The sequence below is a fragment of the Barbatula barbatula genome, assembly GCF_947034865.1.
Source record: "Barbatula barbatula genome assembly, chromosome: 13".
Lineage (NCBI taxonomy): Eukaryota > Metazoa > Chordata > Actinopteri > Cypriniformes > Nemacheilidae > Barbatula > Barbatula barbatula.
Window position 1 is genome coordinate 23,109,502 of NC_136776.1, and position 14,323 is coordinate 23,123,824.

Genomic DNA, 14,323 nt, shown 5'->3' on the forward strand with positions numbered 1-14,323 from the left:
TCTGGGTTATGATGTGGAAAGAATTGTGGTTTTGTTCTGCAGGTGAACATGAGATGTGTGTTGGTGTTGATCTGTTAGTGGCCGTTTGTGGTTACTGACCATGTGTGTATGTCAGAGGTCTGAAGAGTGACGTGTGGTTCTTTTGCTGTTTTTATATTATCTTTAACGATAAAAAATTATTGATAAGAGTTATTTACCTTTAAGTCACATATTCTTAACATGTTTACAGCGGTTTAGCAGACTCTACACAGGCTTACACATGATCTTGAGGGTCTGTTAGATCTTAAAGCGCCTCACTGTGTGCAAATATATGAACAACAGCATTAAAATATACAGTTTTAAACTGACGTCACAATGTGATCAGTGAATTCACTTTGACTTGTGCGCCAATTTGTTTCCTAGTTCAAAATAAGACAAATGAAGGCAATAAAGGTGTTTAATAAATGATTATCAAATTAATAAATTCGCCAAAGGTTCAGGAATTAAGTCCGTAGCTATTATGCAAATAATCTTTTAAATAAAGAAATAGGCAACAGATGACTTCTAGAGAAAGTCAATAAGAACGGAGAATAAAACGTCTTATTTAATACACTTCAAATTAGCGATACAGCTTAAGCACCACATCATCTAGAACTTAACCGTAATAATTCAGAGAAGTGCAAACACAGATAAAGAGGAAATCAATTGTATATATTTAAGTAAGTTCATTAAAAGTCAAGTTAAAGGCGTCATGCGGTTTACACTTATCAATTGATAGTAAACACACACACAGAGAGTTGTGGTTGTGGCTTGGAGCATCATCAATTGGCAGATGCCAAGCCACGCCCATAGCAACCAAACAGGTTAGCCTAGCAACCATTTAGCAATTCCTATTGTATATCTGTGCATCAGAACATCGTAGAGACATGGGGTTGTTGGTTTTACTGGTGGCTTAGAGTATTATCAATTAGCAGCCAAACACATTAGTCTAGCAACCATTTAGCTTGCTAACATGCTAATCATGGTAGCCAACATGCTAATCGTGTTAACATCATGTTTGTAACTTGAAGATCATGTCGTCATCATCATGCCATCCCCCCCCCCAAGAAAATCTTTTCGATTTTTACATTCAACTTATTAGAGCCCTGCATCAAATCTAGGCCCTAGCCCGTCCCTGGCCCGAGAAGCACGGGTTGTAACCCGGCCCTTAACCGGCAGCTTATCAAAAAGTTTGGCCCAAGTCCTGCCCAAAGCCAGTCTTTTTTTCGCTCCACCAACACGTTCCCGCTATGCAAACATAATTATTATGATGATTAATTTATTTATTTAGGAATTTAGTGTTGGGTATTTATCCAACTCAAACTCCCTTTGTTCATCATAGAACGGGTGCAGAAATTGCACCAGGAAGGCCAGAACATCTGAGCACACATCGTAGAGCCGCTGACGCTCACCACGGCTCTGAAATACCACCTTTATCTCAGAGTAGACTGTTCTAATGGACTCAAGGGAGATGAATACAGTGCTGCATCTGTTGTGAAAAGTTGATCTTGCAGTTTCAAAAAATTGCTCAGACAAGGAGGGTCCAGGGGTCAAAGAGTTAACTTTATTTGTACAAGCCAAACAAAGTGAGATCTGCAGACGTCAAGCTAATTCTCCCACAGCTCTCACCGAGCACGGCTTGTTTTCTATAATGAATCACCCTCCGGGTAACAAACCGTAACCAACTGTGTCTGTTTTATTCTCTGCCCTCCACAGTTGGTGGAGAATGCGGGCATAGTTCAGACACGGTTGTTAATACCTGCCCCATGCCCCGAGTGGATGAACTCTTGGACCGATTAGGGAAGGCGCGCTTCATATCAATGCTGGACCTTCACTAGGCAACTGGCAGGTGCCCTTCTCCCCCGACTCTAAAGAGAAGACAGCCTTCAGCACCCCCTCCGGCTATTGGCAGTATAGGGTGTTGCCGTTCGGGCTGCACGGGGCACCTGCCACATTCCAGCCTATGTTGGACATCCTGTTGCGGCCCCACCAGGAATAAGGAATATGTGGCCGCCTATATAGATGATCTCGTCATCCACTCTGGGAACTGGGAGGACCACCTGACGCGGCTGAGGAAGGTCCTGCTAGATCTCAGGAAGTCGGGGTTTACCACGAACCCGAGGAAGTGACGCCTGGGCCTAACCGAAGCTCAGTACCTGGGATTCCGGGTCGGCCGACCACCAAGACTCAGGTACGTGCCTTCCTCGGGTTAGCCGGGTACTACCGCTGTTTCATACCTGCCTTCTCTTCTCTAGCCAGCCCCCTGACCAACCAAGAAGGGGCAATTGGGCCAATGGGCAATAAGCACATACATTAAGACTTATTGTTAACCAATACATTGGAGCCACCCTTAAATTCTCAACAGCACACATACATCAATGTTTTAACTTATTGATGTTGATCATGTTACACTGGAGGCACATCCCTATTACTGCCGGCTCTATTCCTCAAAGGCACACTTGTCACCCTTGACTCTTCTACTCCGTTGGCATCTGAAAGAAAAACAGACAACAAATAATTATTTTGTACATTTTTAAAAAATCTGCAGAATTCAGAAAAATGCTTTTAAATGTGTTAAAGTGGCCGTTGTTTTTTGGTTGTTAAACAATGAACGTGTACGATGCTGATTTCATTTCCCCTAGTTTTTTTATGCTTGTTTACCGTACACCATGGGGTCGCCCAGGTTCAGTCATATTACGACGCGTGTAGCTCTGTCTATATGGAAACCGAAAACATTTCAAATAAAATCTAAAATATCACTTCTAAACATTTTTGTTTTAACTGATTTAGTAAAAAACTGAGCTTATTGTCCGTTTCATGTCACCCCACTCTTTGGTATTTTTCCCCATAAAGCCTTTAGAAGGCTACCGGTCTCTGTAAAAGGTATTAAACAGCTGAGTTGGTTCTGCTCATCATGTAACAAAAGGGAAGAGTCAGAGAAGCATTGTAATTGAGTAGATTTGTTTATAGCATTAAAAATTAAAACTAAAAAGAGCTTGTGATAATATATTCTGTAGTTGAATTTTGTGTGTATTAATATCACTTTACTTAATTTTGCCAAAACATAATTTTCTGTTCACTCTTGTAAATAAAGCGATACATTCAGTTTTCTGAACTTCGTTTCATTTTAGACATAAAAATCCACAATTATGGCTGTGTCTGTCAAAAACAGACAGTAACAACAGAAATCAAACAGAATTGTGAATTTTTTGGCAAGTCCTTTTATTCGACACACACAGATTAGTAATACATTTACCATCTTCAACTGGTCAAAGTAGTGCAATAGTTCAGAGAAGTGCAAATAGAGATTCAAGTGCAAAACAGTTTAGATTAACCCAGAAAAAGTCTCTGAGTCAATACTGTTTAAATACTTTCTATAAGACAAAATGTATAAATATATTAATATACACTATACAAATTCATTCAAACAGTAATATAAAATAACAAATACATATTAAATACATAAATGGAAAACTATATATAAATAAATATATATTAATACATATTATCAATACATATTCAAGTATATTCAGGCATGTAAACAATTTAAAAATAATAAAAGAGATAGATTTTATTGCAGAAAGACTTCAGATAAACCAAAGCTGTCTGTAAATCACAAAAAGTGACTCAATGTTCTTCCACAAACATTATGTAAAGAACCTTCTGAGGAAAATGTGTTTATCATCTTCATGTTTTAGGATGAGTGACAGACGCACATGTGCACCTTGGTCACTCCTTCCTGGTGGAACATTCTTCCCAGTCAACCACATCTCTCTCAACCTTCAAAAAACTATTTAAAACATCTCTTCTGTGAACACTTGACAGACAAAGGAAAAAAGAAAAATGAAAGTACACCAACCCTCTTCTCTCAACAGGTAGTGGTCTGGCTTTTTTTTGTATAAGCACCTATTGTATTATTGCTCTTTGTATGACATGGCTTATTGCACCCTGAACTCTCTGTAAATCACTTTGGATAAAAGCATCTGCTAAATGACTAAATGTAAATGGTCAGAGCAGCATAAATGCATTTAAGGTGTTTACATGCCTTCTTGTTGTGAAGAAAACAGAAGAACGCTACATAGGTTACTTTGATTGAACTTAAATCTCATTATTAAGTTCCAATTATTATAAAGTATAATCGCAATATTGCCAAAATCTTATTATAATCACATTATGAGTGTGCATGTAAACACAGAATGATTTGTAGATCTACATCTGAATCGGAGTCCGTTCAGGGTGCGTTTCATTTCTCTGCTCAACCATGTAAAATATCAGCTTTGCACATTGGGCCTCATTCATGAATTCTTAGTAAAAGGAACCTCCGTGAAATCTAGAGAAATGTTTCGCAAATACTACGCAAACGTCAGAATTGATAGTGAAATTAATGAGGTTCTGCAACATTATTGCATAAAAGCACAATAATCTTCATACCAAAGTTAAAGAGTAAATAAAGAGTCTTCTGATTCAAGTAAACACGATTGCTCTCCTCGTAAAAAGAACGTTTCGCATTTCTCTTAAGTGTTGAAGACTACTGGTTCTTTGAGCCAACATTCAGTACGAGTAAAATATCAGATCCTCCAGGACGTTTAGTGAAGACATTTTGTAATTTGTGACGTCGCTGAAAGGTATCTGTACTTTTACTCAAGTATGGTTTTCAGGTTCTCTTCGCACCTCTGGTTTGCATTTCTCTGAACTATTGCACTACACTACTGTTACGACTTTAAGATAAAGGTAAATTGCAAAAGCTACATTATTAAATGGTCAGTTCCTTGATTCTGATTGGCTGAGCAGTTCTAAGACAATATAAAATGACCCGCTTAATAATGGCTGACCGCATTACATAGTCTAAATATCACTTCATTTACTTTATGAAACCTTGCTCCGCTCATGGAATAACTGTTTTATAAAAGCAATCAGCCCCGTGAAGCAGTGGGTTACAAGGGCATTTTATAACAGCTAATGGGGTTTAAGGCCTTTAATGCTCATCTGAAGCTGCCAGAGTTCTTACCAGGTCCAGAAAATACGGTCATATAACCCCAATGATATCAACCCTTCACTGGCTACACATTAAGAATCGTAAAGTTATTTTAATCACTTATAAAGCCTTAAAGGGTTTAGCCCCTACCTACCTAACAGAGCTTCGATCACACTACCCTAAATAAATACAATTGAATTGAAGTGTGTCAAATAAAAGGACTAAAAAAAATCTTTCTGCGTGTGTTTCATGAATGAGGCCCATTTTCTACATGCAACTTTGCAATTCAAAGGGTTGATCATGTTAAACTGGAGATACATCACGATTGCTGACGTCTCCGTTCCTCAAAGGCTCACGTGACTCCATTTCATGTTCTTCTGCTTCGGACTCTGCAAGAAACACAAAAACTAAAAATAAGACAAACATCTACAAACACATTCCTGTACAAAGTGTTTCAGTAGGTCAATTGTTGAGCACTGAAGATCATGGGCAGGGACAGATTTGATCTGCAGACCTTTTCTTTTGTTAATAAATCTGCCAATTCAGCAGAAAGATTTTAAATGTGCTGGAAAGTATAGAAATCGAAAAGCACCAGTTATAAACATTCCTGAAGCTTTACAGTACAAACTAAATTAAAGTAACTTTGACGGTTGTGTCTTTTATTTCAACCCATTCTTTGGTACTTTCACCCTAAATAAAGTGCCCATAGAGCCCTAATCATCCTGCCCGTCTCTGAAAAATGCCTTAAACTGCAGATAACTGCGGTCATCTTGTAACAAAAGGGAAGCTTTGTAAAGGCTCCGACTTTTAGACAACCGTGCTGAATGGTGCTAATGAATGTGTGCAGAGCTCCGTCTCTTCTGGCCTCAGATCGGCATGTAGTGAAACGATTAAGCAACGAGAACGATTGGGCGTGATGGTGGAAAAGCTTTTATTTTCTTTATTACTTGAACAGAATTGATTGTTTACTTGTGTGCGACAGGCGCTGATGCATTCTTATACACTATTACTTTAACACACAATAAAGCCCCAGTATAATGGTATTAACAAAGCTTTTCTTTAGTATGAAGAACTAAACCACATGAACACAAAACATCTGAACCCTGAATATAAACAAACATGTTTACATGTATTCACTCAATCTGCACCGCAGCACAATAAAGAAGATGATTTGACTCTTGTGTATCAGATGTACATGATTCTTACCTTGATGTCTCATTGTGCGGCGACGGTAGATCACAACACCAACACCAACACACACACACACAACCAGGAGAGCAACACATATTCCTGGTATCACACCTGAAGACAGACCTGAGGAGGATCCATCACCTTCATCTTTGTTGAATCCTTCACGCGCTTCTGTAATGACAGGGAGACAGTTATTAATATGAATAATAATGAATTTATCAGTCTGATATTAAACATTAGTAACCATCCTCAGATATGATCTATAACTGAATCAAACAGCAAGAAAATAATATTTAAAAAATATTTGTGGTATAATAACTGAATGATTGTGTGATGTCATGCATTCCTGTGTGTTAACGTGTGTACGTGTGAATTATCAGGACATTAAAAGCAAGCAGACAGTTTATCATTCTTACTGTAAACATGTCAATGGTCTTTAAGTGGAGGTCAGAGGATCAAAGTTCAAGTCACATTTCACTACTGAATTAACATGAATCAGTCAAACAAAAGAAATAAGCTGGAGAGACATTAACTGTTGATAAAGTGAACAACATCTATTTGCATGATGTTAAGTGACCTTTATATGTGTGGGATCAACGCAGATTTATGGAAGATTTTTTTTGCTTTGGGTGCCAATAATTCAGACCAGGACTATAAAACATATTAGAATGTGAAACTGTTACTAAATAAACGTCATGTATTTGTGTGTAAGAGCACAGACATAAAGAACAGTCAGTGAAACAATTGCAATTTTAATATTACCGTTACAGTTTTATTGACATTCTGTTTTTTAGAATATTATCTTTGCACATTGATTAAATCACAATGAAAAGATGAAACTATGATGAAAAGATGTTTATTATACTGAAGAGATCTGCTCACCTGAGTCAGTGAAGCTGAATGTCTTGTGTATAGTGTGTGTGTTGCTGCCGATGGTGACATCTGCTTCATACTGTCCAGAGTTCTTCATGTCTGTGATGTTGAGATCTCCAGTCTGATCATCCAGCATCAGTCTGTCTCTGAATCTCTCATCAATAAAAGGTGTTGAGATCGTTCCATTCACTGTAATGACTTCAGCTACAGAAGAGTTGTTGTGTCTGATCTTCCAGTGTATCTTGTCATTTCTATGTTCATCAGTTACATTGATGTGTAGAGAGACAGAATCTCTCTTCACTTGAGACAAACCTGAAGAACAAACAGAAATAAGAGTTAGTAAAACTCTACAGGAGAAAGTGAAGAACAGACAGATGCGTCACATTCAGTTTTATAATCGTGATCGAGACACATCAGTGTTCAGGACTGATTATCAATACAGATGAACACAAACAGATTTATAAGACGTCAAAGATGAAAACATTCAAGTGTGGACATCACTTGCACAGAAAGTTCAATGGATCATTTTGTGTCAAACTGAAAAAAAAAGAAACTTCTCCAGATAAAAATGAAGACTTATGATGTTGTTTTAAACATATGTAGTAATGATATCAACACTTGCCATATTTATCTAAGAAAGTATAGTTTCACACTGTAAGTGTTCAGGGTGATGAATGATAATTATGTCAATAAAATGATTATTAAAGTAAAGCTTGTGATACTCACTGACACTGAATAACTTTCTGATGATCTTGTTAGTGATGATCTCTAGTTCATATTGTCCAGTGTGTTCAGATGTGATGTTGGTGATGGTGAGATCTCCAGTCTGAGGATTCATCTCCAGTCTGTCAGTAAATCTCTTATCAGGGGAATAAACTGGATCACTTTTGATCTCTTTGTTGATTCTCGCTGTGAGATTGCCATTAAATATCCACATTATGTCATCATCTCTCTGTAGTTCAGATGTAAGACCAGTGTGTAGAGTAACAGAACCTCCATCATTCACTGACACTCTCTCAGTCTCTTCACAAAACACACCTGAAGAACACAAACACCAAAGTGAGAGATCAGAGTCTGATAACAGGGGGCACCAGGACGGTTTTCTTGGGGGTGCTAAAGGGGGGGGGGTTATTTTATCAATAATGTTCCCATAAAGTGAATATTAATCAAAACGTTACTGGAAAGGTTCGACTGAGCAGCTAAACAAAATTTAAAGCGTAGTCTTTATAACAAATGCCAATACAACATTTCATTTACTTGCTATAGATATAATCCGTTTGTTTGTAACTAAATGTGACCCGATGAAATGTCACAGAGAAAACAACTACCCCAAGATTTTAATACTGTGGGGATACAACACACAGGCGCCAGGCAAAAGCGGAGATATATGTAGATGTTAAAGTTATCAATTTAATAAACCTACTTAAAACAATTAAGAAACATTCCAGGATACTTATTAGGACAGTCACATGGACACTAGATGAACACAAATACCTTTTGATTACAAACAATAAGCTTTAGTATGATCAAATCATTCAGGTTATAATGGAATATCCAATAAATGAACATGAGAAAGGCCAGAGAGTACAGGGATGGGGTCACCACCAAGGGCAGACACACCAAGGTGAAGCCACCCAAACACTCCAGTGTCACACTTCAACTCAAACCAACACCACAGGCCCAAGTGATCATCAGGGCAACCCAGACCACAGCAAATCAAACAACAAGAGACATATAAACCAAATGATAACCCCATTAGTTCGCCCCCCAACAGTACTGATGGAGCTCCAGATCGCTATGCTGCCTGATCTCATCACCTGCGCATATCACAATAATTGACGAGCAGCTCGAGCTGCACACCATTCACATCCCCATCCCGCTACATATATAGAAATACAAAAACATGACAAATGAGGTGAAAATGAACTTCAGAAATCCATGAAGCCGCACAGGTGTTTGTTATGCCTAACCGTCTACACGACAGGAGACGACAGGTGTCCTAGCTTGCGCCTTTACTCGGCGTGTAGACATGCTGTTAAATGAACTTATAAATAATAATGTATAAAAGCTGTTAAATGAACGTACCTTTGAGGAATAAAGACACGAGAAAGAGTGCCGCGATCGCGATCATGTTCATGTTCATGTTGTTAAAATGGCGCTATCAGAATGCACGTGCTCGACTTTCTTCCCGCGGATATTTATTTCCGCGCCAACTCGTGACGTAACCGAAAGGTGATTTCAATTGGTTGCGAGAACCGCCTGTTACACATCAAGCACGCTATTGGCCTTCATCAAAAGTCACCTTTTCACTGTGGTGTTTTTGCATATATGATGATTTTAAATAGGAAACCAAGAATCTTCAGTTGATTTATAAAGATACTATTGTCTTATGTTAAAATTGACCTCGACCATGTTTAGCAGATGTTTCCTGATCTTCAGCAGACGTATTACACATGTACCTGTGCTATCTGGGCTGTTAGCGGTGGTAAAAGGCCTAGTTTTGGTCACATTTCATTATGGGCAACATATCATATCGCGTTTATTCTACACATAAAACGAAAGGACGTGGGATGCACATCTTGGATTTGAAGTATTTATAAATAACTGATATTTAATAAACAGCTGATAAGTGTCACAATCAAAAGTGACTTAAGATTATTATTTAAAGGGTAAATAACACTTACAGCTGCACTGGCGTTTTAGTTCAAGAGCTCAAAATAATGTGTTCTTACTTGCTGTCATGATAGAATAACAACATGTCAAACTGTAAAAGGCATTTCTATCTATTTAGTGTCTGTAAGTTGTTGTGTTGTGTATTTGTCGAGAGATGGCGCTGTAGGCCAGATCTTGTTGTCAGAGTAAGACTATAAATCATGTCAGGTCTGGCTTTGTTGGTTTTCTTATGGACTGGAATAAAGTCTTGAGAATGGAGAACTTTTGTGTCCTCGTGCTTTGGATGATCTGGAATAAGACATAAAACATGCAGAAACCGACTGAAATACTCATAAAACACAACAACAGCTGCTTCTAGATGAGTAAGAGCTGTTTAGTAAGACCTTCCTTCTGTCAATTATTATTTAGCAATTAAACAAAAATACAGACTGATTGGTCAACTCAGCACCTTTGACCAATGAGAAACCTTTCGGCACGCCCCTCTTTCAGAAACCTCCTTTCTGTATCATATGCAGGAGAAAACATGTTCTATACCGTTTCATCTATAAAGCACATGTCACACAAACCTGCTTCATGTTTCCCTGCAATATAGTTTGAGTAAGATGTGAAAGTCCTGCACTTAAATGTTTGTAAGAGACTTTCTCTCTTCTACTTATGTCTTTTCTTTATGCTTCTCTGTATCTTATAATATATTGTCTCCCTGTTTTACAAGCGTCTCACTCTTTTAATATGAAGATCTTTGATCTGCTGAGTGTTATATTTATACTTGCTTCATTCAGTTTTTATGATTCCTTAACCCTTTGTCTCCTCCCTCATTCCCTTGCTGTATTCCAGATGTGCAGACACCCATTCTTCCCAGCTGCCCAACATCACATTCTGAAACATAAAAGCAACAGCGACACCTGCTGCTGACAAATCTCAACATCAAGTGATGGTGAAGTATTAGTAGGGGCTATTTTATGTGCCAGCCAAAGTAACAATGTTTATAAGCGCATCTATAAGCATTTATATAACCACAGTTTTACTACAGATGATGCACAGCCATGAAAAACCTCTTGACAATAAACTTTTACACGAGAAGAAATGTTTGTGTACAAGAGCCCAGATGGAACGGGTGTTTTTTTATTGTGTCTTTATTTTTATTACCTTTGTTTAAATTATTATTCAATCAACTATCAATGTATCCTTTGAAAGACTAAACCCTTCACATCGATGTTCTGAACTTGTTTATGTGATCAATAAAATGCTCAAAAACAGTTGAAAACTGGACTTGAGAATGAATTGCTGTGTGAGGACACATGTCCTAACTGTGTAAGTGAAATCAGATTGTTCATGGCCACCTTTATAACCCCCCCAAGACCCCACCCCCCCTGACTACACGTTCTAACAATTCTTACAAACACAGTTTTACTGCTGAATATTAAATGGACTGAAAGATTACGAAATAAAAACAAAGACGAATATTGCAACAGGTATCAATAACATTCTCAATATGCAATGAAAGTTATGAGCTTAGAAATGTTGAATAATAAAAACAAAAGTTGCATCAAAACCTAATTTGATCTTTGGCATTAAAAAGTGGTAAATGCTGCACATGTACAGACTCAAAGATACACGTGTAAGCTGATAGCACACACACATCTGGCTTACGTCTATTTGACGTCTTTATTTACATCTGCAAGACATCAATACACAGTTTGCACGACATCTCTGAGATGTCTGCTGTCAGACGTCATATAGACCTCCAGAAGACGTCTGTGAGATGTGTATGATCTAGAATGGATGTTAAGCTGCTCATTCTAAGATGTTTAGCAGATGTTTCCAGATCTACAGATGTTTAGCAGATGTATTACAGACCTTCAGACGTCTCCGAGACGTATTGCAGGTGTCTTGCAGATGTAAATGCAGTAAATGCAAATAGACGTAAGCCAGATGGATTGTGCTATCTGGGATGTGACGTGCACAATATCATCATCTGCTCAGCGAAGTCTAAACTTTCCTCGATATGATGTCATAAACCAGAACAGCAACAGTAGACACGCCCACCACACCAGAGATGACCAATCGGATCACAGATGCAGGACCATAACAACAGCTTCCACAGTCTGACAGAATGAAAGAACAAGAAACACATCACAACATTGTTTCGTCTGAGATGAACCCTTAACTTAAAGTGTGTCATTTCCTAACAAAATAATGCATTTGATATTAGTTTAGCTGCTTTAGAAGATGTTTTGACCATCTTGTATTTCTTTCTACTTGACATCACAGCTCACGACAGTAAAGTGACTGTGTGGAGGCCATTGGACTACAGTAAACTCATTGTCATGTTGAGATGATTTGAGCTTTGTGACATCATCGTCCTGAAAGACGGGAACACTGTGGTCATAAAGGGATGGAGATGGTCATCAAACACAAACATCACATGTGACTGACCTGAACACGGCTGACAGACATGAGTGATGTCCAGATGTTGTGTGAGGTTTGTGATGGGATTGTTGACCACACATCTGTACGTGTTGTTGTCCTGATATTCCACCTCCAGAGGAAGAGAGAGTCTGATGTTGAGATCAGACACACTGATGCTGGACAATAAACTCTTTCCTTTGTACCAGGAGAGACTCACATCATGTGACACATTCAGCACTGAACACAACACTGAACAATGACGATGAAGATGATGAAGAACATTGAGAAGAGACTCTGGAGATCACAGGAACAGGAAGACGAGCTGGAAAACATCACAAACATCTAAATTCATCTCTTCATCTCTTCTTTGCATTTAAGTGTTTATTCATTCATTATTTCTGTGATGTTTACTGTACACTTACATTTATTTAATTCAGTGAAGCATCTTTTATTTGATTTTGTTAACAGCTAAACTCTGTCTACTTGTGGTGAGTTGTGGGTAATATCAGCCGTGTGAGTGCTTATGGATTCACACTTCAAACTCATTTCAGCATGATGACTATGATTTGGGACTAATTCTGTTTTCAATACTAGGACGGATAGTATGAGGATTGGGTCACTTTTGTATTGTGTTAGTATGTCCCAGTGCATGCATGCTGTTTTGTTGCACACTAAAATGTTTATTCTTTTACATAACAAAAACAGTTCATACTTTAGTAGGCGCAAAAAAAACGGAATCATCATTCATTATAAAGCACGAATAATAACGAGATATTTAAATTTTATTGTGCTAATGAACAGGCTGGTAAGTTTGAGATGCTTGAAAATTGTGTGCGATCGCTGTTACTAAAAACTAATTTTAGTTAGTCGTATAAACACTTACAGCATGCGCTCTGTCTTCCCCTTTCCTTTAACTTATTTGTGTTAAAGATAAATGGTCGATTAAATGCTTAATATGCGTTTTACACGGATGTAACTTAAGTTTAACATTAAACTTCTTAACTCTACGTTGAGTTTTATTTGTTTACATGCACAAATATTCTTAAGACCATCATTATGACAATAAACTGTTTCCATCAACTTAACGCCCATTTGACCTAAGTCAAGGTTAAAGGTCAAATCTGCATATAGCACGTTACATTTCTTTGATAATTCTGAGATTATCTTCCCATTTATGCTTTTTATAAATGCTGCTAAATTTCATTTAATGGTCCTTTAATATATAAAAACCAGAAATGTTATATGAAATATCTCACCATAGACAGTAACATTGAATCTGTACGAGATCTTTTGTTTGCCGCTGATGATCATTTGATAAAGTCCAGAGTGTTGAGTTGTGATGTTTGTGATGGTGAGAGATCCAGTCTGATCGTCCACCTGCAGTCTGTCTCTGAACATCCCATCATGAACATCATCATATACTGAGACACTATTGGCTGCTCTGTTGATTCTAACTATACGAGTCTCTTCAGATCCAAACTTCCACAGTATCACATCATCTCTCTGTATGTCAGTATGAGTGTGAAGAGAAACAGAATGTCCCTCCATCACTGACACCGACTTCACTTCATCACCAAACACACCTGAAGAAAGTGTTTAGAAGTCAATTCTCATCCAAATAACAGAAATAAGGATCAGGATCCATTAGGATTACTCTGAATTTAAGGATGAACAGTGTTGTTTATGAATGTTTTTCTTATGAACACATTATGTCTCAGTGTAACACACATCTGATTGAAATGTGTCGTCCAGTGGACACAAACATGTGTTGAGGACGGATGTTTTTTAACACAACAGTTTTAGCAGTTTATTACTCTGTACAAAGTGACAATAAAATGATTGAAATAAAGATGAGCATGTTTCTAACTTACCTCCCATACAGCAGAAGCACAAAGACAGAAGAACACATCTGAGAAACATCGTCTTTAACAGGTCGGGGGTCTGAAGTGTCACTTTATTTGTTAACGCTGAGCTGAAAGTCTGTAGTAAGACTGTTTGACTTCCGTTATATTTCTGTGCAGAATGAGACCTCCTCTATCCATTCAGCACGAGCCCTTCTCACATAAACTTCATCCTGAAAGACTTAAACACATTACATGTTTATGTGACTATAAAGACGTTCACGTAAAACAAACTAAATAGCTGTTTATTTAGTGATCTGTATGAAGTGCGTATGAAGGTCGG

The 14,323-nt window shown here is 37.9% G+C and overlaps 2 protein-coding genes across 2 annotated transcripts; both read right to left on the bottom strand.

Moving 5' to 3' along the window:
- Positions 1-5,125: 5,125 nt before the first annotated feature.
- On the bottom strand, positions 5,126-9,249 carry LOC306902497 (uncharacterized protein). The gene is made up of 5 exons (XM_079471107.1): positions 9,143-9,249; positions 7,784-8,095; positions 7,067-7,369; positions 6,200-6,355; positions 5,126-5,382 (listed from the first exon to the last, which is right to left on the bottom strand). Exons 1-5 carry the CDS (start codon positions 9,198-9,200, stop codon positions 5,297-5,299), a joined length of 915 nt encoding a protein of 304 aa, XP_079327233.1. The 5' UTR covers positions 9,201-9,249; the 3' UTR covers positions 5,126-5,296.
- Positions 9,250-9,581: 332 nt separating this feature from the next.
- LOC306903022 (uncharacterized protein) lies at positions 9,582-14,188 on the bottom strand. The gene is made up of 5 exons (XM_079471941.1): positions 14,011-14,188; positions 13,396-13,722; positions 12,167-12,433; positions 10,501-11,835; positions 9,582-10,018 (listed from the first exon to the last, which is right to left on the bottom strand). The coding sequence occupies exons 1-4, from the start codon at positions 14,057-14,059 to the stop codon at positions 11,720-11,722; spliced, it is 759 nt and encodes a 252-aa protein (XP_079328067.1). The 5' UTR covers positions 14,060-14,188; the 3' UTR covers positions 9,582-10,018; positions 10,501-11,719.
- Positions 14,189-14,323: the final 135 nt, after the last annotated feature.